At 37.6% G+C, this 24,987-nt stretch overlaps 1 protein-coding gene across 6 annotated transcripts in view; it reads left to right on the top strand.

Moving 5' to 3' along the window:
• Positions 1 to 24,987, top strand: part of CEP83 (centrosomal protein 83) — a 171,455-nt gene that overhangs the window by 21,940 nt on the left and 124,528 nt on the right. For 4 of the 6 annotated variants that reach the window (XR_013401261.1, XM_077954768.1, XM_015152449.3 and 1 more), the window contains exons 2-3: positions 23,733 to 24,006; positions 24,476 to 24,626. Coding sequence is in view for 5 of the 6 variants with exons in the window: in XM_077954768.1 (XP_077810894.1) it covers positions 23,834 to 24,006; positions 24,476 to 24,626 (324 nt within the window). In the remaining variant the exon portion in view is untranslated. Of the gene's footprint in view, positions 1 to 1,848; positions 1,902 to 23,732; positions 24,007 to 24,475; positions 24,627 to 24,987 lie in introns of all 6 variants that reach the window. The other 2 variants (XM_077954769.1, XM_015152448.3) reach the window with 1 other exon arrangement.

Raw genomic sequence — 24,987 nt, 5'->3', positions numbered from 1 at the left:
TGTCAAACTCCTGACCTTGAGTGATCCTCCCACCTTGGCCTCCCAAAGTGCTGGATTACAGGCATGAGCCACCACATCTGGCCAAGCTGCTTGTATTTGGATGTCTAGATCTCTATCAAAACCGGAGACATTTTCCTCAATTATTCCCTCAAATAGTTTTCTAAACTTTTAGATTTCTCTTCTTCCTTAGGGACAGCAGTTATTCTTATGTTGGGTCTTTTAACATCCCAAGTTTCTTGGAGGCTTTATTCATTTTTTAAAATAATTTTTTCTTTTTTTTTCTTTTTCTTTCTTTGTTTCTTCCTTTTTCTTTTTCTTTTTCTTTTTCTTTTTTTTTTTTTTTTTGAGATGGAGTCTCTCTGTTGCCCAGGCTGGAGTGCAGTGGCATGATCTTGGCTCACTGCAACCTCCTTCTCCCAGGTTTAAGTGATTCTCCTGCCTCAGCCCCTTGAGTAACTGGGACTACAGGTGTGTGCCACCATGCCTGGCTAATTTTTTGTATTTTTAGTGGAGATAGGATTTCACCGTGTTAGGCAGGATGGTCTTGATCTCCTGACCTTGTGGTCCACCTGCCGTGGCCTCCTGAGGTGTTGGGATTATAGGCTGAGCCACTGCACCCAGCTAAAATTATTTTTTCGTTGTCTTTGTCAGATTGGGTTAATTTGAGGGCCCTGTCTTTGAGCTCTAAAGTTCTTTCTTCTACTTGTTTAATTCTGTTGTTGGAACTTTCCAGTGTATTTTGTGTTTCTCTAAGTGTGTATTTAATTTCCAGAAGTTGTGGTTGTCTTGTTTTTATGATGCATATTTCTCTGGAGACTTTTTCATCCATATCCTGTTTTTTATTTTATTTTTATTTTATTTTTTTATTTGTTCAAGTTGGTTTTCACTTTTCTCTGGTGCCCCCTTGAGTAGCTTAATAATCAGCCTTCCAAATTCTTTATCTGGCAATTCAGAGATTTGTTCTTGGTTTGGATCCATTGCTGGAGAGCTAGTGTGATCTTTTTGTTGTCAAACTTTGTTTTGTCATATTACTAAAATGACTTTTCTAGTTCCTTTTCATTTGTATGTTTTAGTGGAAAGATCTGGAACTGAAGGACTGCTGTTCACATTTTTTTTTTTTTTTTTGTCCCACGAGGTGATTCCTTGATGTGGAGTCACCGCTTTCCCCTAGGGATGGGGCTTCCTAAGAGCCAGACTGAGGTGATTGTTATTACCGTTCTGGGTCTAGCCACCCAGCAGGGTTACTGGGCTCCAGGCTGATGCTAGCGAATGTCTGCGAGTTGTCTTGTGATACAATCTGTCTCAGGTCTCCCAACTGGATACTGGCACCTGCTCCAGTGGAGGTGGCAGGGGAGTGGATGCTGGTTAGGCTAGCAGTTGAAGTTGTCATGTGGACAGACTCAGGACCTATGAGTGTTGCAGGCAGTGGAATTAGCTGTTGTTTTCTCTTTTGGAACAGAGTTGTTCTGTCATGAGTTGCTGTAATGGCTTGAGTCGGTTGGCCTTCAGTCAGGAGGTGGCACTTTGAAGAGAGCAGCAGCTGCAGTAGTAGAAGGGGGTATAATCTTGCCCTACGTTGGCAGGGTAAGTACTGAGGTTTCTCAGACGATGGACAGGCCCATAGAGCTCCGGAGAGTTCATGTCTTTTGTCTTCGGAGTTTTTTGGCTGTCTTGTGGCATTTGCATCAGTAAGCTGCTTTTTTCAAAGCGTCTGTCTCTGTTTTTTTGTGGACAGTCATGCAGAAGTATCATTAGAGGACAAATGGATATGCTCTAGCAGTAATAAACTGGGGGAAACTTAGTAAGTCCCGTTTGTTCAGATTCCTCTTTGTGTCTTCTTTCCTACAGGTATAGGGAGGACCCCTCTGGATTGAGGATCTTATGACCTACTTTAGAGGAAGGTGAGATAAACCTTCTTGCTTCTGCTTTTTTCTCAAATGCCAAGGTGCCATATTTTGGGTAAATTCAAAATATGTCTTAAATCCCATCTTTGCGCTTCTGTTGTAGAAAGAACATGTGAGTAGAGGGGGATTTATAAGCGGAGAGAGGTTAGGAACTAGGGTGCAAATTTCAGTATCATTCAGATCAAGTAATAGATGAAGCTTTGAGAGGTGCAGCTTGACGTTTCTTACGAGATGGGATAAGGGACTAGAGAATAAGGAAGAGTATTTAATAATTTCAGTTCAAGTGAAGGGACTAGTATAATGCTTTATACAGGTTGAGGATCCCTAGTCCCACAATCCAGAATGCTGTAAAATCTGAAACTTTTTGAGCACCAACATGACACCATGTGGAAAATTTCAAACCTGACCTCGTATGATGGGTTGCAGTCAAAATGCAGGCGTACAACATACAGTTTATTAAGCATCCTCAAGGGAAAAATAAAATTACCTTCAGGCTATGTGTGTGTATAAGGTATATATGGAACATAAATGAATTTTATGTTTAGACTTGCATCTCATCCCCAAGATACTCATTATGTATATGCAAATATTCTAAAATCTGAAAAAACTCAAAATCTGAAATCCTTCTGGTCCCAGGCATTTTGCATAAGGGATATTCAACTTGTGTTTACAGTTTGTAAAGTGCTTTTGCCTACCTAATGTTGTGACATTTTTAAGAGTTTGATTTCTCAACCTTAATTTTTCAAATGTATTATTATACTTGTACAAATTATCTCATTACTATGGTTTCGAGCTTTCCTATTTTCTAAGCCAGTTTTCTTGCGTCTCTGCTGTAAAAAATATTTTCTAAGATAATTTGTATAATTTGAAAAGTCTTACCACAAGGTGTCATTGTAACCTGTAAAAAGAATTTCCATGTGAACATTTGTGGTATCAGTTGTACAATTTTTACATTTTTTGTGTGTTTAAACATTTTTTTCATATCTGTTCCTTATTTTTTAGTTGTAACCTAATATATTGTGTATCTCTTATATTAAAGAAAAAAATAAAATAGCTCATGTTCTTGAGTTCTCATATTTTTTCACAAACATATGCTTTCCACCCACAAATTCTTTTAGAGTGTGTTGCTATAGAGATGATTTGTTTGAAGGAAAGAATGAGGAGGAGTAGCAGCAGGTGGACATTTAAGGAACAAAATCCTCATTTTATGTCTTTGTTCCTGACAGAGCCAGCTTTAGAGTTTGCCCCTCTGCTTTTGAAATCCCTATGGAAGAAAGGTGGATATTCTGAGTGTTTTACAGTGATGGTTTTTGCAGTTTACTAAGATTGATTTGCCAAAGGTCAGTGTACAGGATTCCTCATTCTTATGTAGGATTAGTGCATGAAGTAATTGTAATCTTTGAAACAGCCTTTCTTCCATTTTAACTGGATTCCATTTTAGTGTTCTTTGCTTTCCTATCTTGGTTTCCTGATTGACCTTTTAACTAGTGACATTAAAATACTTTTTGCTGGGGGATGGGTATAAGTATCTAATTATTAACTCCTGCTCTTACTGCCCCCAAGTTAATTTTTCCCTCTCCTCTCCTCTCCCCTCCTATCCTCTCCCCTCCCCTCCTCTACTCTCCCCTCCCCTCCCCCCTCTCCCCTCTCTCCTCTCTCTTCTCTTCTCCTTTCGTTTCCTTTCCTTTTGGGACAGGGTCTCACCATGTCACCCAGGCTGGAGTGCAGTGGTGCGATCTCGGCTCACTGCAGCCTCGACCCTCCTGGGCTCAAGCGATCCTCCCACCTCAGCCTCCTGAGTAGCTGGGACCATAGGTGCATGCTACCTTACCTGGCTAATTTTAGTATTTTTCATAGAGACAGGCTTTCACCATGTTGCCCAAGCTGTTCTTGAACTCCTGAGCTCAAGCCATCTGCCTGCCTTGACCTCCTAAAGTGCTAGGATTATAGGTGTGAGCCACTGTGCCTGGCTTCAAATTAATTTTCAAGATTATTGACTACCTGCTGCTACTGTCTTAGTTAAGGCCCTCATTATTGCTTTCCTGGACCTTTGATCTCCTTTTTCTCTTTCTTCTATTCCTCCTCCTCAAATCTGTCCTCCACAAATAAACCACTTATTTTTCTGAAATGTAAATGTGAGTCTACCCTATAATGTCTTCTATCCATCTAAGTTTAAAGTCTTTCATTGGCTCTCCAAGACCATGAGATAAACTCCAGTCTTCTGCATGTGGCCTTCAAGGCCCTACCTTACCTCCCCAGGGTGTTCTCTCCCTTGCCCTCCACCCCTAATGTTCTTCTCCTTAATCGCCAAGACTTTGTACTTGATGTTTCTTCCTTGCATCCCTTTCTTAATTTTAGCTGCTTCTTTGTGAAGTTTCCCCTGGCAACTTCACTAGCAGAACTAGGGTTCTCTCCCTTGTCCATTCATACTACTGGTAAATATTTTATAATATTTTTATAATTTTTTGGAAGTTCCTCTTTTTTTAAACTGGCATATAATTTACATATTTATGGGGTACATGTGTATTTGTTACATGCATAGAATGTGTAATGATCAAGTCAGGGTACTTGGGGTATACATCACCTTGAGTGTTTACCATTTCTATGTGTTGGGAATATTTCAAGTCCTCTCTTGTAGCTACTTTGAAATATATATGATTCAAATTAATTATTTTTTTTTTTTTTTTTTTTTTTTTGAGACGGAGTCTCACGCTGTTGCCCAGGCTGGAGTGCAGTGGCGCGATCTCGGCTCACTGCAAGCTCCGCCTCCCGGGTTCCCGCCATTCTCCTGCCTCAGCCTCCTGAGTAGCTGGGACTACAGGCGCCCGCCACCGCGCCCGGCTAATTTTTTGTATTTTTAGTAGAGACGGGGTTTCACTGTGGTCTCGATCTCCTGACCTTGTGATCCGCCCGCCTCGGCCTCCCAAAGTGCTGGGATTACAGGCTTGAGCCACCACGCCCAGCCTCAAATTAATTATTATTAACTGTATTCTGCTGTGCAACATTAGAACTTGTATTGTCTATCTAACTGGATATCTGTATTCATTAACCAAACTTCCTTTATCCCACCTTCCCCCACACACATACTTCCTGGCCTTTTATATCATTTTATTCTCTACCTCCATGAGATCAACTTTTTTTTTAAGCTCCCACATGAGTTAGAACATGTGGTATTTGTCTTTTTTTTTTTGGCTTATTTCACTTATTGTAATGACCTCCAGCTTTATCCATATTGCTACAAATGACATGATTTCATTCTTTCTCATAGCTGAGTAGTATTTCACCATGTATATATACCACATTTAAAAAAATCAGTTCAGGCCAGGTGCGGTGGCTCATGCCTATAATCCCAGCACTTTGGGAGGCCAAGGTGGGCGGATCACGAGGCCAGGACATTGAGACTGTCCTGGCTAACACGGTGAAACCTTGTCTTTACTAATAATACAAAAAAAAAATTAGCCCAGCATCGTGGCAGGTGCCTGTAGTCCCAGCTACTTGGGAGGCTGAGGCAAGAGAATGGTGTGAACCTGGGAGGCAGAGCTTGCAGTGAACTGAGTTTGCGCCACTGCACTCCAGCACTCTAGCCTGGGCGACAGAGCGAGACTCTGTATCAAAAAAAAAAAAAAAAAAAATTCAGTTTATCCATTAATGTACACTTAAGTTGATTCTGTATCTTTGCTATTGTGAATAGTGCTGCAATAACCACGTAAGTCCAGGTATCTCTTTGACATGCTGATATCTTTTCCTTTGAATAAATACCCCATTGTGGGATTACTAGATTGTATGCTAGTTCTATTTTTAGTTTTTTGAGAAATCTTCATGCTGTTTTTCATATTAGCTGTACTAATTTACATTCCTACCAGCAGCAAGTGTTCCCTTTTTCTCCACATCCTTGCCAGCATCTGTTGTTACTACTTTTTTTTATAATAGCCATTCTAATTGGGATAAGATGATATGTTACTGTGGTTTTGATTTGCATTTCCCTGGTAATTAGTGATGTTGAGCATTTTTTCATGTACCCTTTGGTCGTTTGTATGTCTTCTTTTGAGAAATGTTTATTTGTGGCCTTTGCCCACGTTTTAATGAGACTTTTTTGTTTTTGTTTTTTTTCTGTTAAGTTTTGACTTCCTTGTGTATTCTAGGTATTAGTCCCTTGTCAGATGAATGGTTTGCAAATATTTTCTCCCATTCAATGGGTTTTTTCCTTCACTCTGTTGGTTGTTTCCTTTGCTGTGTTGAAGCTTTTTAGTTTAATATAGTCCCATTTGTCTATTTTTGTTCTTGTTTTCTGTGCTTTTGAAGTGTTAGCCATAATATCTTTGCTGAGACCAATGTCCTGAAGTGTTTTCCCTATGTTTTCTTCTAGTAATTTTATAGTCTTGGGTCTTATGTTTGCGTCTTTGATCCATCTTGAGTTGATTTTTGTACATATGAGAGGTAGAGATTCAATTTAATTTTTCTGCATACGGATATTCAGTTTTCCCAGCACCATTTATTGAAGGGGACGTTCTTTTCCAAATGTATGTTCTTGGTGCCATTGTCAAAACTATTGGCTATTTGTGGATTTCTTTTTGAGTGTAATAATATTTCCTTTGTATATCTGGGTGCTCTTGTGTTGGGTGCATATATGTTTAGAATTGTTATCCTCTTGCTGAATTGATCCTTTTACTATTACATCATGACTTTTGTCTCTTTTTACTGTTTTTGACTTAAAGCCTATTTTAACAGATATATGTATAGCTACTCCTGCTCCTGCTCCCTTTTAGTTTCTGTTTGCATAGAATGTCTTTTCCCATCCCTTTACTTTCAGTCTGTGTGTTTTTATAGGTTAGATGAATTTCTTTTAAGTAGTATATAGTTGGGTCCTGTTTTGTTCTATTTTAATTTTAAATATCTATTCAGCTAGTCTGTTTCTTTTCAGTGGAATGACGTTTAATCCATTTACATTCAAGGTTGTTATGGATATGTAGGGGCTTGTTTCTGTCATTTTTTAAATTGATTTCTAATTGTCCGTTGTTCTTATTTATTATTATTGTTTGATGGCATTCTGTAGTGGTAACATTTGAGTCTTTTCCTTGCTTGTGTGTTTGCTCTACTAGTGGATTTTATATTTTTATATATTTTCCAGGTGTAAGACTCCCTTAAACATTTCTCATAGGGCTGATCTAGTGGTGATGAATTCCCTCAGCTTTTGCTTGACTGAGAAAGATTTTATTTCTCCTTCATTTATGATAACTTTTCTGGGTATAGTATCCTTGGCTGAGAGTTTTGGGTTTTTTCCCCAGCACTTTGAATATGTCGTCCCATTGTCTCCTGGCCTGTAAGGTTTTTGTTGAGAAATCTGCCATTAGTCTCATGGGGATTCCTTTATAAGTAACTGGACACTTTCTTTTGCTGTTTTTAGAATTCTCTTTTTGTCTTTGATTTTTGACAGTTTGACTATAATGTGCTTTGTGGAAGACCTTTCTGTATTGTATTTGTTTGGGAATCTTTGAGCCTCTTGTGTCTGGATGTTTAAATCCCTTGCTAGACTTGGGAAGTTTTTATCTGTTATTTCATTAAGCAGGTTTTCTATGCATTTTATTTTCTCTTTGCCTTCTGAGACTCTGAAAATGAGAGTATTTAGTTGCCTTATGCTGCCCATGTGTCACAAAGGCTTTACTCATTGTTTTTTATTCTTCTTTATCTTTTGTCTGATTGGGTTATTTGAAAGACCTGTCTTCAGGTTCTGAGGTTCTTTCTTCTGCTTGATCTAGTCTGTTGTTGAAGTTCTCAAGTGTATTTTGTATTTCACTCAGTGAATTCTTCAGATCCAGAATTTGATTCTTTTTTTTTTTTAATGATACCTATCTTTTTCATAAATTTCTCATTCATATTCTAGGAATTGTTTTTCTGATTTCTTTATGTTATTTTTCAGTATTCTCTTGTATCTCACTGAGCTTCTTTAAAATCAATATTTTAAATTCTTTTTCCAGAATTTTGTGAATTTCTTTTTGATTGGGATTTGTTGCCGGAGAATTACTGTGTTCCTTTGGAGGTATGATATTTTCTTGCTGTGATGTTAGTAGCTGGGTGGGTGAGCCCAATCTCAGGTTCCTGGGAAGAGTCCTTAGTTCCCAATGGTGGCTGAGTTGTGTGATCTCCAGGCCTCTGGATCGTGTGCTCTGGCATGGGGGGTGGGCAAGGCCAGGTAGGCTTGTCTTTAGACTCCCCAGTGGTGCCTGTAGGTGCTGGCTGTGTTAGGAAGGGGTGGGGTGATCCTTAGGCCCTCAGCGCAATGTTCATGTTGTGCGAGGCAGTGCCTGTGCTGCAGCCCTACTGCTGGGGAGGGTAGAGTTGCTTTCAGTGATACCAGCTATATGCAGGCAAGTATTAGAAACATGCATTTCACTTGCATTTTAGCCCTGGTGGTGGCAGACCCTACTTGGCTTGTGTTTCAGCCCTGGCATTGCAGCCTGTGTTTCACTCACATTTTAGTCCTGGTGGTGGCAGACCCTACTTGGCTTGTGTTTCAGCCCTGGCATTGCAGCCTGTGTTTCACTCACATTTTAGTCCTGGTGGTGGCAGCTCATGCTTGGCTTGTGCTTTAGACTGGGCAGTGGAAGTTCATGCTTTGCTTATTCCTTAGCCCTGTTAGCACAGTGATGGCAGCTGTGGGTGAGGGACTCTGGGCACGTGAAAATAAGTGGTGGCTCCACTGCTGGAAGCAGTGGGTGGGGTTGGAGCCAGAGGCATGCACTTTGGCCCCAGCATCAGGAACCAGGCATGGTGGTTGCTGTGGGCTGGGTATGTCAGTGGGACTCCAGGGATGTGAAGAGACAGGTGCTGTTAAGCCCAAGCGCAAGGTGCAGTCTGTTGGGACTAGGTTCTCAAAACGGTGTCTTACTATAGCTGCTTGGGACTGGGATGGGGAGTAGGGAGGTAGTGTGCCCCAGCCTGTGCTCCCTCTCTGGAACAGTGCTGTTGTGCAGTCTTCATGCAGCTCCCTATGTTAGTTTCAGGGTCTGTGAGGGTCCAGGGCCTCTACTGTGGCTAGGATTGCAGGTGTCCATGGTGGGAATGTGGACCCCTGGGCATCTCTCATTTACCCTTTCCCCAGACTGGGGAGTCTCTCCAGGCTCTTAGCTGATCTCGGATAAGCAGACTGACTCACTTCTCTCTCCTTCCTTGATTTAGGTGTTTCCTGTCGCCTCTTTGTTGAATTCCTTAATGTTTTACAATTTAAAAACTTTCTGAATTTATGACTTTGAATAGGTAATATGTGCACATGGTAAAAAAATTTTTAGTCCAAAAAGTTTAAATAGTCCATTTTCTCTCATCCTTATTCAGTCAGCAATTGTTGGTTAACGAGTATATTCTGCTGACCATTGTAAACTCCTTGAGGACAAGGGTTTTCTTTTATTTATTTCTGTATTCCTGTGTCCAACAAAATGTCTAGCATATTAAAAGTACTTAGAAAATATCCATGGAGTATTCTGAATATAGGCAGGTTCTTCTTTCCTGATGAGAGGTGTGCTTGACTTGATGGTCTATTTATTTTTTTATCTCTCAAAACCCTTTTACTATAAGTAGACCATTCAGTAAATATGGTATAGCAGTCACTTAATCATATTGGTTGTTTAATCAGTTTTTAGAAGTATATGGTTTTAACATTAACCTGCGTGTCTTGAGGATGGCTTTTACTTACCTCCTTTTTGTGGCTGTGAAAAATTTTATACTTGCTTTGTGACAGATTCGAAATAATAAAGAGAATGTGTCAACTGCAGTAAAAATATCAGTTAAATTCAGTTTTAAGTATCAATTTCTCTTTAACTTTTCAGACCAAGGCATAAATCTCATGGAAATAAAATTAAATCAGGATTTATTTAAAAAACAATTTTCAGGATATGTTGTTGCATCCGTAGACCATCTTTATTGTGTATTAGCAGCCATATTATGGGTAGCCTTTTCTATTTCAGAAGAAAGGTGGGACTGTGAGCAAAGAAGAATGTACAACTGAGACAGAGGTGCTGAGTGCTCATAAATCTTCTCAAAGTCCTCATGTTATTATAACAGACCTTACATTAAGAAATGTTAAAATGAATTCGGACAAGAATCATCTTTGCCTTTCAGATCACAACTTTCAGAGACTTTGGTAATTTACACTAAGCATTTGAGGTTGACTCATTACTATGTCCTGCTTTCTAGAATTCTTTTGTGTGAATTAAGCTGTGCAGAGGCAGACAGCACAATCGTAAAAATAGAGTAACATTTTAATTTAGAGTGCTTGGTGGTTGATTGCTAACCACTCGAATACATATCTTCTTCCTTTTCTCTTTCCTTGCTCTCCCTTGTTTCTTTCTAAATCACAATTACAGAGCCTGGCACCTTACCAGGGCTTTGAAGGGTCTGCTCCCAGCTGCACTTCAGGTTCTGGCAGGGTGTCAAGTTGTGACATTTTTTTTGTACGCAAGACATCCTGGATGGCTATCCAAAGGCTGTTTGGGTGACTAGTGTAGGATTATCTCTGGATTTTGAAGAAATTCATTTCGAATGTTTTGTTTGTAAGTAAAGTAAATGCCTGGTATAGGTCCTCCCTAGACTTTTAATGTTGTTTTTAAAAAACATCATTCACTTTGAGGGCATGTAGTATTTAAAGCATTGTTTTGAAATGTTCAAAGGCATAGCATGTGCTTTTAATGGAATGTGTTTTGGAAGCTTTCCATGAGTATCAGCAGCTGTGCTTTTTGAATATTTTGAATTACCATACTTTGGGGCAGACATTGTACTACTCACTGCTTAAAAAATACAGTGCCTATGCAAAATAAAATGTCATATGGAGGTCTGTAAAGCTGGGACCAGTCAAAAGAAGTGGCAGGAAGGACACATGGATGTGATTATGTATTTGTAATGGTTGCAAAGAGAAGATGAAGAATTTGGAAAAAGGTTGTACTAGTCTTTTAAAAACTGCCTTTCACTGAGACTAGCCCAGCAAGTACTCACTGATTAACAGGCTGATTGAGATAATGTTTCACTTTTTTTTCCCTTATTTCTGTTTGAACTTTGTACTTTACTTTAAAAAATTTTCAATATGAATTTTTGTATTTAGTAAACTCTGTACAGTAGGAGACGTTTTATTGTGTATTTCAGGCATCTAATGCATGTGTAAGTGTCTTGCAAGTAATTGATAGCTGTGTGTTGACTGATCGAAATCAGAGAAGTCTAATCATGGTAGGAATTTAAAATTGTGTTAGAAATTTTGAGTTTGATAAATTTTATTATAAGTAAATATTAATACAAGAGAAAGCCATTGTATTAGTTACTTGTGGCTGCTATTACAAATTACCATATAATAGGTATCTCAAAACAACAACAAAATTATTCTTTCAAAGTTTTAGAGATTAGAAGTCAGAAATCAAGTTGTTGGCCAAGCCACGTTCCCTCTGGTCTCTGGGGCAGAATCCTTTCTTTGCCTTTTCCAGCTTTTTGTGGCTGTAGGTTTTGCTTGGCTTATGGCTGTATCTTTCCAGTCTCTGTCTCCGTGGTCACATTGTCTCTTCCATCTCAAAACTCCCTCTCCTTCTCTCTTAGAAGGTTACATGTGATTGTTTTGGGCCCACTTACATAATCCAGCATAAGCCCCTCCTCTTAAGATCCATAATTTAATCACCCCCACCCCTTTTTAAAAACTATGTAAGGTAATATTCATAGCATCCAAAGATTAGGAAATGACATATTTTGAGGGGCTAGCATTCAGCCCATTATTGTTTGGAAGACTGTTTCTGAATTTGAGAAGAAAAGTAAATTGAGCACATTATTTGTTCATTTGCTATTTTTGAGCTCTTAATATGTGCCTGTGGTTGTTTAGGTGCTGGGGTTATGAACATGAGTAAGACATGTTTCTTGTCATGGACAAAGTTACATTCCATGTGTTATGTATACTAAAATGCAAGATAAAACACGGAATAATGAACTATATATGTTTGGTAGGGTCTTTACTTCATGGAGGAAGTAATGCATTCCTGAGCTGGGTTTTGAAGGCTGAATAGGAATTCACTAGATCAGAGTACAAAGAGATGGAAAAAGCCTTCTGAGCAAGGAAATTAGCATTTACAAAGTCGTGGAGGTAGAAAACAGCAGTATATGCTCAGGAAGCTAATGGTAATTAGTGCAATGAGACAAATTTTAGATTTGTTTTCTTTTCTTTTTTTTTTTTTTTGAGATGAAGTCTTGCTCTGTTGCCCAGGCTGGAGTGCAGTGGTGTGATCTTGTTTCACCGCAAGTTCTACTTCCCGGGTTCACGCCATTCTCCTGCCTGAGCCTCCCGAGTAGCCGGGGCTACAGGCGACTGCCACCAGGCCTGGCTAATTTTTTTTTTTTTTTTTTGTATTTTTAGTAGAGACAGGGTTTCACCATGTTAGCCAGGATGGTCTCAATGTCCTGACCTTGTGATCCACCTGCCTCGGCCTCCCAAAGTGCTGGGATTACAGGTGTGAGTCACCACACTGGTCTGTTTTCATTTTAATATACACATTAGCTATTAAAATCTCCCATTTTGCTGGCTACGAAGTAAATATTCTTTGCTGTGATGGTTCTTAAAGCAAAAATCTTTTCAAAGATTAAGAAGATCTGTGAACAGCCTTTAAATACATGAAAAAGTGCTTCAGGAAAATGTAAATTAAAATCACAAGGCGATACCACTTTATGCCTCCTAGAATGGCTACAATTAAAAGGACTCACAACACCACGTTATTAACCCACACAACATGTGGATTTGGTTGCTTGGCGGGTATCATCAACTTGGTGCTCACAACCAAGGAGGATTTAGCATGAGGATTTTATTACTTGCAACAAGTAAGGAGAACGTGGGGATAGTTCCCAAAGCAGGGACCCGAGTCAGGTTTTATAAGTGTAGGATAACAAGGCGTGATCTGATTGGATCTTGCAATGAGGTGGTGCTGGAGGCATGATCTGACAGGATCCCACCATGGGATGATGCCAGAGCTTGATCTGATTGGATCCTGGATCCTGCTGTGCAGTGTCTGCTTCTTAATTCAGTCCCCATTCCTTGGTCCAAGCACTTAGGTTCCTCCTGAGATTGCAGTCTTGACTCATCTTGGCATGCTCAGGTTATGTGAGCTGAGGGTCCATGGCAACTGAAAAATAACTCGCAATTTGTTACATAAAAGTTGAACCAGATTGATCTGGTGCAGCTACAAGGTATTGGGAAAAATGTGGAGCAAACAGAATTCTCAATATGTTGGCCGGGCATGGTGCCTCACACCTGTAATCCTAGCACTTTGGGAGGCTGAGATGGGCGGGTCACTTGATGTCAGGAATTCAAGACCAGCCTGACCAACATGGAGAAACCCCATCTCTACTAAAAATACAAAATCAGCCGGGTGTGCTGGCACATGCCTGTAATCCCAGCTGCTTGGGAGGCGGAGGCAGGAGAATCACTTGAACCCAGGAGACGGAGGCTGTGGTGAGCTGAGATCACACCATTGCACTCCAGCCTTGTCAGCAAGAGCGAAACTCCATCTCAGAAAACAAAACAAAACAAAACAAAATTCTCGTATGTTTTTGGTTGGAATAGAAAATGGTACAACCACGTTGGAAAAAGATTTGGCAGTTTCTTACACAAAGTTAAATATAAACCTGCTCCATGACCCAGCAATTCCATTCTTAAATGTTTACCACCACTCACCCCCAATCTGAAAATGTGTCCACAGAAAGTCTTGTACAAGAATATTCATAGCAGCTGTATTCGTTGTAAGCAGAAACAACCAAATGCACATCAGCAGGAGAATGGATAAACAATATGTGGTATGTTTAAATGATGAAATGCTACTCAGCCTTAAAAAGGAACAAAGTACTGAGATACACAAAAACATAGGTGAATCTCATAGCCATTTGGGTGAAACAAGGCAAATACATGAGAGTACATACTGTATGATTTCACTTTAATATGTTCTGGAACTACGGTGAGAATAACCACAAAAGTAGTTGCCTCTTGTGGGTGGGGTGATTGGGAAGGCATATGAAGGAACTTTCTGGAGTGATGGGACTGTTTTATATCTTGATGAAATTGAGACTTTCTTGAGTGCTTTTGTGAACTCATGAAATTGTGTACATTCATGTGCTACATATAACCACATACACAACAGTGGTACCATAAGATTATAATGGAGCTAAAAAATTTCTATTGCCCAGTGATTTGTGTTACACTTGCTGTTGGAAATGGGTATTCAGTGTTATGGAAATCAAAACTAAGACAAAGGATCTCCCGGCTAATTTACTTTCTGTGGAATGGGTGCTGCTTGCTAGCAGTCGTGCCACGAGAGCACACATGAACAAAGGAGACAGGGTCATTTATAATCTAACGCGTCCACCCTATGGCTGTGTCCAATTTCCATTGGCTAGAACGGGACCTCACATTCTGTACTTGTCCTGATTGGCTAGCAACTTAGAACTTCCCAAAAGAGGCAAAGGTAGAGAACAAAGGAAAGGAGGAAGTAACTTGTGGAATGCTGAGAAAGGCCAAAACACCTCCAATTAAGGAAGAGGAACAGGCTACGAACTAATGCTTGCTTGGGCCTGTATAGGCATGCCAGGGCAAATATCTACGCTAAAAGGTGAGGGCTAAGAATACAAAATATATTGCTTTCTTTATTACGACTAGCAGATATTTAAGAATATTTGAATAAATTTTGCTTCTAAGAGAGGCTACTATTTATTCTCAATTAGACTGGAAGGAAAGTCCTTTTGAAGAGGAACCTCTACTTCGTTTTCTACAGTTGCCTCCAATATTTAGTAGAGTAACATGTTGTACAGGTTTGTAACCTACAAGCAATAGGCTATACCATATAGCTTAGGTGTATAATAGGCCATACCATCTAGGTTTGTGTAAGTACCGTATATTCTTTGATGTTCACACAACAATGAAATCACTTAACAATGAGTTTATCAGAGCATATCCTTGTTAAGTGATGCATGGAGATAATATTTGTGCATTTCATTATATGCAAATTTTACTTAAAGGACTGTAAACAAGCACATGGATAAAAGAACTAGTAGAAGAAAATTTTAAAAAATGAATATTACATATCCATGTGGTAGCCTCACAACCATGAGGAGAATTAAGCCAACAGGATTTGTTGGAAGAACGATGAAAAGGACTACGGACCTTGACATGATGCTGATCCCAATGTTTGAGTCACTCTCCCTTCTAAGTCCCTTTTTAAAAAATTGTGAATTATAAGGTTGGTTGCAGTGGCTCATTCCTGTAATCCCAGCATTTTAGCAGGCCAAGGTTGGAGGATGGCTTGAGTGTGGGAGTTCAAGCCCAGCCTGGGCAACAAAGCAGGACCTTGTCTCTACAAAATAAAAATAAAAATTAAAATAAAAAAAATTGTAAAAAGCCAGGCTTAATGGCATGTACCTGTAGTCCCAGCTACTTGGGAGACTGAGGTGACTTGAGCCTGGGAGATTGACAGTGCAGTAAGCTGTGATCGTGCCATTGCACTCCAGTATGGATTACAGAATGTCTCAAAAAAAATTATAAATTATAATATACATATAGAAAAGTACACAACAACGTATAGCTGAGTGATTTACAAAGCAAGTTACAAAGCAAACCTCCATGTATCTGCAGAACTCAAGAAGTAGAACATTACTAGCCTCATCAAGTAATATTTTCTTGACTTTAATGATAATTAATTCCTTTCTTTATACATGCTTATCCCTAAGCATGTATCCCCTATATACTATAGTGCTTTTTTAAATTTTTAAACTTTATATATTTGTAATAAGTTATATATTTGTAATAATTTAGTGTATATTCTTTTGTGTTTGGCTTCTTCTGGACAGTATGTCTGTAATATCCACCCTATGTATAGAGTATCTGTAGCAGGGGTGTCCAGTCTTTCGGCTTCCCTGGGCCACACTGGAAGAATTATTATCTTGGGCCACACATAAAATACACTAACAGTAATGAAAGCTGATGAACGACAACAACAAAAAAAATGCAAAAAAATCTCTCATAAGGTTTTAAGAAAGTTTATGAATTTGTGTCGGGCTGCATTCAAAGCCATCATAGGCTGTATGTGGCCTATGGGCTACAGGTTGGACAAGCTTGATCTATAGCTTATTTTTATTGCAGTATAGTACTAGTTCCATTATACCACTGTTTGTTTCTTCAGCTATTGATGGTCGTTGGATTTGTTTCTACATTTCAGTTGTTAGGAATAATACTGCTATGGACAGTATCATATAAATCTTTTTTGTACCTGTATTTACCACATTTCAAGTGGATGTATGCCAAGGAGAGGAACTACTGAGTCATAGTATATGTATTTTTTTAACCTTAGTAGATAATGCTAGTTTTTTTCCAAAGTGAATATGCCAGTTTACACTACAACTTTGCATCCTCTCCTCTCCAGACTTACCGTCTTTTTGGTTTTCTCATTGAGATTTAAATATGAATAATTTTTACAAATTAGTAATTAAAAAGACAATTCAACAGAAAAAATTGGGCAAAAGATGCAAATGGATATTTTATAAAAGAAGATATCTAAATGGCCAGTAAACAAAGAAAGGTGCTTGGTCTCATTATTTATCTGGGAATCACCTTTTAGAGTTTAGACATACTATTTTTCCTGCCTTGCGTTACTGAATATTTTTTGCTATATTGTGGCAACTTTTTGCTTCTGCTTTTCACATTTCAGTCCAAATGGAATTAATTTTAGTGTGTAATATAAAGAAAGGCCCAAGTTTGTTTTTTTCTACAAGGTGATCTAGTTGTCCCAGTGGCGTTTATTGAAGACTCTCTTCTTCCAGTTCAGCAAAACTACCTTAGTTCTAAATTATCTTATATGGGTGGATCAGTTTATGGGCTGTATCCTGTTTTATTGGTCTCTTTGTCTATAATTAAGCCAACGGCATACCATACCATCTTAATTACTGTATATTTATACTAAGTATTGATATATAGTAAAGTCCTCCCATTTTTTTTTCTTTAAAATCATTTCCACTGTTGTTGGTAGGCCAACAACAGTGGAAATCTTTTGTATTTCCACATAAATTTTTGAATCAGCATGTTGTTTCTCACACATAGAGACACACTCATTTGGATATTGGTATTGCATCATCTGTAGATTGGGGAGAATTTGTCTCTTTAGAATGTTTTCTAATCCATATACCTGATCCATATCTCTATTAGGTCTTTTTTAGTTTCAGTAGCTAGCCACAGTTTTCCTATAGTAAATAGTTTGCACATCTTTTTACCTAGGCTTTTGGTATTTTTTAATGTTATTAAGAATGTCTTTAAAAATACTTTGTTAAAGAATATCACTATTGAAAAAATAAAAATATTTTGTTGCTGGCGTATAGAATACAATTAATTTTTGTATATTGCTCTATCTACCAATCTTGCTAACTTGCTTTTTCTAATTATTTTTCTGTGATTTTTTTTAGATTTTCTACATACACAATCAGAACATCTGTATATAAAGAATTTTTTTTTTTTTTTTTTTTTTTTAGTTTTTATACCTTCTATTCCTTTGTTTTGTTCCAGTTCTTCAATACACTGTTGAATAAAAGTGGCAATAGTGGACTTTCTTGTTTTGATCACATTCTCAGAAAAAGATGTTTTAAGATTTTAAAATCAGGTATGGTGTTTTAACATAATCTTTTTATATACACCTTTCATGAGACTGATGCACTTTGAAGTTTCTAGTTTGCTAGGTTTATTTTTCTCTTTTTTTATTGAGGTGAAATTAGTGTAGCATAACATTAACTATTTTAAAGTACATAATTTAATGGCATTTATTACATTCACAACATTGTGTAACAACCACCACCGTCTAGTTCTAAAACATTTTACCGCATCAAAGAAAACCTCGTACCCATAAAGCAGTCAGTTCTCATTTCCCCATTCCCTTAGCCCCTGGCAATCATCAGTCTACCTTCTGTGTATTTGTCTGTTCTGGATATTTCATATAAATGGAATCATACTCCAAGAACAGGAATGGTAGGTATTTTATTTTAGTTCTGACAGTCCCTGAGCTGCTTGTTTATTTTGTGTGTCTATTTTCTGTCTGTTGTTCAGGCTGAGTAATTTCTGTAGTTCTGTATTCCCAGTGTATTAATTCTTTTCCTTTCTATTTCTGCTGATGAGCTCATCTAGTATTTTTATTTTGGTCATTGAATTTTTTTTTTTTTTTTTTTTAAAAGACAGAGTCTCAGTCTGTCACCCAGGCTGGAGTGCAGTGGCACAATCTTGGCTCACTGCAGCCTCTGCCTCCCAGATTCAAGCAGTTCTCCTGCCTCAGCCTCCTGAGTAGCTGGACTACAGGCGCATGTGACACCGCCTGGCTAATTTTTGTATTTTTAGTAGAGACGGGGTTTCACTATGTTGGCCAGGCTGATCTCGAACTCCTGGCCTCAAGTGACCCACCTGCCTCAGCCTCCCAAAGTGCTGGAATTACAGGCTTGAGCCACCAGGCTTAGCCTGTATTTTTCAGTTTTAAAATTTCCACTTGGTTGTTCTTTTTACCTTCTTTTCTGAGGCTTGTATTTCTTTGCTGTGACCCTCTTTTCGTTTATTTCAAGCTTGTTTGTCATTGTTTGTTTAAGCATTTTTATCATCAGTGCTTTAAAGTCTTTGTCAGATAACCATAACATCTCTGTCATCATAGTGTTGGCTTGTTACCTTTTTTCATTCAGTTTGAAATCTTCATTCTTGATATGATCAGTGGATTTCTTTTCTTATATTTATGTATGTATTTATTTATTTATTTTTGAGATGGAGTCTCCCTCTGTCACCCAGGCGGGAGTGCTGTGGTGTGATCACAGCTCACTGCAACCTCTGCCTCCTGGGTTCAAGCGTTTCTCCTGCCTCAGCCTCCTGAGTAGCTGAGATTATAGGCATGCAGCACCACACCCAGGTAATTTTTGTATTTTTAGTAGAGATGGGGTTTTGCCATGTTGGCCAGGCTGGTCTTGAACTCCTGACCTCAGGTGATCCACCTGCCTCAGCCTCCCAAAGTGCTTGGATTACGGGCCTAAGCCACTGTGCCTGGCCGACCAGTGGTTCTCTGTTGAAACTTGGACATTTTGGATATTATAATACCATGGATTCTATCTAAACCTTTTGTTTTAGCTGGCTTTTTCTGACACTTTTCTGGTAGAGGAAAGAGGGTGTACTACCTTGTTTTTGCCAGGTGGGGGTGGAAGTACAAGGTTTTTTTTTGTTTGTGTTTTTTTTTTTAAGAGGTGGGAGTCTTGCTTTGTTGCCTGGGCTAGAGTGTGGTGGCATAATCATAGCTCACTGCAGCCTTGAACTGGGCTTAAGCAATCCTCTTACCTTAGCTTCCCAAGTACCTGGGCATATAGGCACATGCCACCATGCCCAGCTAATGACTTTTTTTTTTTTTTTTTTTGAGACAGGGTCTCACTGTTGCCCAGGCTGGTCTCGAACTCCTGGTCTCAAGTAATCCTTCCACCTCACCTTCTGAGTGGCTGGGATTTACAGTCACAAGCCATAGTGCCTAGCAAGTCGAGGTTTCTAAATTGGCCTCTGTTGACACTTTAGTTTTTTTGGGAGGGAGCTTGCGGGAGGGGTCTTTGTTATTGCCAGGTAGCTGTAGTTCTGGCTCTCCATGTGATCTTCACTGATACCCTGGAGAGGGTAACCTCATTACTGTTGGTGGTTGTGCCTGTCCTAACTAGGCCTTCTGTGCCAGCGCTTCAGTGGGGTGGGGGAGGTCCTCTTTGTTACTGTTGGTGGAGGTGGAAGTTTAGGTTTTCTGTGTCGTCTCCTCTGACATTGCGGGATCATTGAGCTTTATTATGTTTTCAGGAAGCAATGGAAGTTTCTGTTTTCTAGTCAGCCTTCTTGTGCACCATCTTGGCCCAGTACTAGGGTATTTTATTATAGCCTACCTTGGCTTCCACCTGATCTTTGCTTGTGTGGATGGAGGTGGAACTGCAGTTGTGTGTGTGTGTGTGTGTGTGTGTGTGTGTGTGTGTGTGGTGTTTGGATAGAGTGCATTGTAATTGTCTACATATTATCTTGCTAGGCTTCCTCTTTTTTGTTCCTTTGGCTAGAGAGTAGGCTTTTTTTGTTCAAGACTTATTTGTCTGAATTAATTGGTGTTTCCTGATTGCCAGTTTCTTCAGCTTTGTGTCTGAGATATATGAAAAAGAAAGCCCAGGGAACTAAACTCACCACTGTATTTGTCCTTGCATTCTCAGGTCCTTAGGTGGTCAGCCTTCTAGTCTCCGTTATTCAGTCTTAAGTTTGTCATATACCTAAATCCAGCACTCTTAGTTGTATTAATGAGTTTAAAAGGAAAATGTGTATCTGCTCCATCTTCCTCAAAGTAGAAACCTTTATTCCATAAATTTTGAAATGGGGTATCAATTTTCATTTAGTACTACATATTTTCTAATTTCTATTTTGACCTTTTCTTTGATTCATAAGTTATTTAGAAATGTGTGTCTTACTTTGTAAACACGTGGCTTTTGTGGTTATTTTTTGTATTGAGTTTTAGTTTAATAGCATTGTGGTCAGAGAAGGTGTCTTGTATGATCTTGGTCTTTTAAAATGTTTGAAATTTTTAAAAAATACCTGGCATGTGGTCGATATTTATAAATGTTATGTGTATACTTGTGAGTTGTGTGTATTCTATAGTTATGGAGTATAGTCTTCCATATGTGAGTTAGGTCAGCATGGTTAATTGTGTTGTTTAAATTATCTGTGTTCTTATTGATTATTTTTTAAAATCATCTTGTCCCATTGGTTACCAAGAATAGTGGTGAAATTCTCCTCTTATCATTGTGAATTTGTCTATTTCTCCTTAGAGTTTTGACAACTTCTGCCTTACATATTTAGTGGCCATAGTAAGTGCATATAAATTTAAAATCATCACATCTTTCTGGTGTATTTAACCTTTATCATTATTAATTTCTCTCTCCATTTTAAATAGTGGGTTTTTTTTTGCCTTAAAATCTACTTTTATTATTTTAAAATAGTGGTGTTTTTTTGTCTTAAAATGTACTTTTATTATTTTTTCATTGAGAGTAGTCAGTACTCTAAGAAAATCTTGTTTTAAAAGAGAAGATCAAATTTTAGTTTTGTATCAGTGTACTTTTGATATGAGGAGTCAATTTTAAGACAAACCTATAAATAGTTTACTTTTCATCTTAGCCAATTTGTTCACAAATAAAATTTCTTTCATAAGATTCATCTCTCACAAACCTTTCATAATTTGCCCAGACCTTCTACAACTTGCTTAATCCTTTAGTTTTGCCTTATATTTCTCTTTTCTATATTGAAACAATCATTTTACCTTAGGACAAAAATTTACTTCCCTTTTTTTCTATCATTTCAACCACATAAGATTTTTTTATACAAAAAATTACTGTCATTCTCTTTTCTTACCAAAAATACATTGTCATAGTTTTTGTATCTGTTTTTCACTTGTTACTTTCTGCCTTGTTTTTATGTTTTTCCAAATTCATATTTTGAAATAATCTTTCAATAACCTCTGAATTAGACAAACTACTTTTTAAATAAAAACATTTTTATGTCTTTTAAAACAATTTTTCACCAAAAACAAATTTTGTATTTTTCTTGTACACTTTGCATACAGAATTGTATGTATTAACTAGAATTTTAACTCTTAGTAATCTTAATTTTTGTTAAATCTTAGTAATCTTAATTTTTAGTGAGAACCTAGGAAGTAAGCAATTTTGAGCTGTCACATATCAACATTTTATAAATACACATTTTATAATCTTTAAAAATGTATTTTTTTCCGTAGAATAATTTTTAATGTGGAGCCAAATGTATTTATTAATCCCCAAATATTTTTTCTTCCTATAAAGCTTTAAGAAGCCAAGAGTAAACCTAACCTTACATTTAGCAATTAGTGTTTCCTTATTTTAACTTACTTGGATTGCTACTACAATAAAGCAAGTCACATGAATTTTCTGGTTTCTCAGTGCATAGAAAAGTTATGTTTACACTATACTGTAGTCTGTTAAGTTTACAATATAATTATGTCTTAAAAATGTAGATACCTTAATTGGAAAGTACTTTGTTGTTAAAAAATACTGTTGATCACCTGAGCCTTCAGTAAGTCATCCTCTATTAGCAGATGGAAGGTCTGGCCTTTCTGCTGATGGCTGCTAACTATTTAGAGTAGTGGTTGCTGAAGGTTGGGATGGCTGTAGCAATTTCTTAATATGAGACAACAATGAAGTTTGCCACATCAGTTGATTCTTCTTTTCACGAAAGATTTCGTTGGAGCATGAGATTCTATTTGATAGCATTTTACCCACAGTGGAGTAAAAATTGAATGCCAATTTTATGATGCAATTCATTAATCCTTGGCAAATGTATACTTTTGGCAGGATAATTTTGTGGTAGCTGCTACAGATAGCACGTTCTGTATTTACAAAGATTGAATCCCAGTGCACATTAAACCTAAGAGTAAGGAGTATAATGTTCTTGAGGGACTTTTCCCCTTCTGTTAAAATATAATTTCAGAGTAAACCAAAACAACTGCAATTATAGTTTAAAGGTTGTCTTAAGTAATACGTAGATATCACACTAATTTATCAGAGATGGTATAATTCAAGCAAGGCTGAATAATGGTTGATTTGCATAGGACAAAGATTTTTTTTTGTTATAAGAAGTGATTTGTTAATAACCCATGACTAAGGAAGATTCTATCAGGAAAAAAATATGTATGTATATATGTGTGTGTGTGTATGTGTATATATATGTGTATATGTATATATGTATTATGGGACTAGGGAAAGAAAGACAACTATTTTAATTAAAATTTTTGTTCTTAGTTATAAGAACACTTTGAAATATCATTTTTTACTTCTAGATGAAATAAACAGTGACGTTCGTAATACCGAGTCAGTGCTTTTGGAGATAGGTAGATTTAGTTTTCTGTTCTTAACAGTGTATAACAAATAGGAGTTGATCAATATTTATGTGTTGACTAATTTCTCATCTGAATCTGCAGTCTGGGTGCAGCTTGCGTTGTGTCAAATAAAAGACTCTTCAAAGCATTAATCATAGACATAGTTACTTGCTGGAAGTCACCTTTTGAAGACCTTGATTCTCCCCAGCCAGTTACCAGGTTCCAAATAGCTTTTCCTCTAATTTGGAAGTATGGATTTTGTACCAGGATCTATACTTGAAGCTTACTGCAGTAGCTTCAGGAAACACAACACTGGTTTGTGAATTTAAGACTACCTAAACTGGAGAAGTCTGTGCTTCTAGTGGAGCTAGGTTAATACTTGAAGACGTGATTTTTATGGTCACAGAAGCTGCATGGAAATAAAGAAAATTTTTCGAGGTGTGATTCGGCTTTATATTTGCATTTTGTTTTATGAACAATTAAAATCTGAGAATTGGGCTTTGTAATAAAAATGATAAGGATAGGCTGGGCATGGTGGCTCACACCTGTAATCCCAGCACTTTGGGAGGCCAAGGCAGGCAGATCGCCTGAGGTCAGGAGTTGGAGATTAGCCTAGCCAGCATGGTGAAACCCCGTCTCTACTAAAAATACAAAAGTTAGCCGGGCATGGTGGCAGGCACCTGTAATCCCAGCTACTCAGGAAGCTGAGGCAGGAGAATCGCTTGAACCTGGGAGGCAGAGGTTGTAGTGAGCCGAGATCACACCATTGCACTCTAGCCTGGGCAGACTCCTCCCCCCAAAAAAAAAGAAAAGAAAAGATAAGGAGAATAATGAAAGTGATAAAAATATGTAACATTAAAGGAAGCTTACTTTTACTGATCGCAAATTATGTTTTTTCTCTGCGCAGGTATAATTTGGCCTTCTGAGATTCTGCCTTAGCAAGAAAGGAGCAGGAAATACTCTTGGAAAGAAAACTAAAACAGTAAGAAAGCCAAAACTTATTTTTACATGGTTGTCAGCACATTTACCGATATGGACACTTTTCCCAATAATTTTCCTCCTGGTGGAGACAGCGGATTGACAGGTTCTCAGTCGGAGTTCCAGAAAATGTTAATTGATGAAAGGTTACGATGTGAGCATCATAAAGCTAATTATCAGACTCTGAAGGCTGAACACACAAGGTAAATTACTTAAATCTAGAAGTGGGGTTTAGTTTTAAAAAGTTATTGGCATTATCTTGGCTGAATGTTTGCTATGGAATATAGTATAATTTTGTTATTTTGCAGTGTATACATTTAAAACATTTTTAATATAGTAAAATTTTTACTTTAAAATTATTTTGTTCTAAACTAAGTATGATATCAAGTGGGTTATGAATTTATACACCTTATTTTGAAAGTAGCAAGACTTGTAAGATTAAATGTATCCAGATGGCTAAATGTGTTCTCCATCTCCCACCAAAGTAAAATTGCGTTCCAAAACTACAGTGTTAATAATTAAATGAAACTCTGTAAAGAGAAGATATTTGTGGGTTTAAAGTAATGTGTGATATTGGTCTTGTTTTTCTGTAGTGTTGATTGACTTTACATAAAGTAATGCAATTAGAAAGAAAGGATTTACTCAAAATTGAATTCTTTTTTAAAAAACCAGGTTGCATAATGAATATGTAAAGTTACAAAATGAACTCAAGCACCTGTTTAATGAAAAGCAAACTCAGCAGGAAAAACTTCAGCTGCTGCTTGAAGAACTAAGAGGAGAATTAGTAGAGAAAACTAAAGACTTAGAAGAAATGAAACTGCAGGTGAGAAAATATATTTGAGTTAGTATAAAAGTAGTCAGATATGTAATGGAAGTAAGTAGTTTTGGTGAATTTGGCAATTTCTGTCTATATCCTTAGTGATTACTTTGCTGTATCTCCAAGTGGTACAATTTAATCTTCTTTCATATATTTTAGAGTGTTAGCTACCATGTAAGGGAGCCATTAAACTATTATTTTATGTAAATTGGTATTATATTGCCTATTCTGATATAAATAATATTTTACCATTAAGAATAATGAGGGAAAAAGTGAGTTTGAATTGATAAAAATCCAGAATTAAAGAATTTTTTAAAAGAAAGATTTACTAATATTTGTATATGCATTATAACTGAAAGTAAACTAA

The sequence above is a fragment of the Macaca mulatta genome, chromosome 11, assembly GCF_049350105.2.
Source record: "Macaca mulatta isolate MMU2019108-1 chromosome 11, T2T-MMU8v2.0, whole genome shotgun sequence".
Classification (NCBI taxonomy): Eukaryota; Metazoa; Chordata; class Mammalia; order Primates; family Cercopithecidae; genus Macaca; species Macaca mulatta.
The sequence above is the reverse complement of the archived record's forward strand: the minus strand, read 5'-3'. Positions and strand labels throughout refer to the sequence as shown.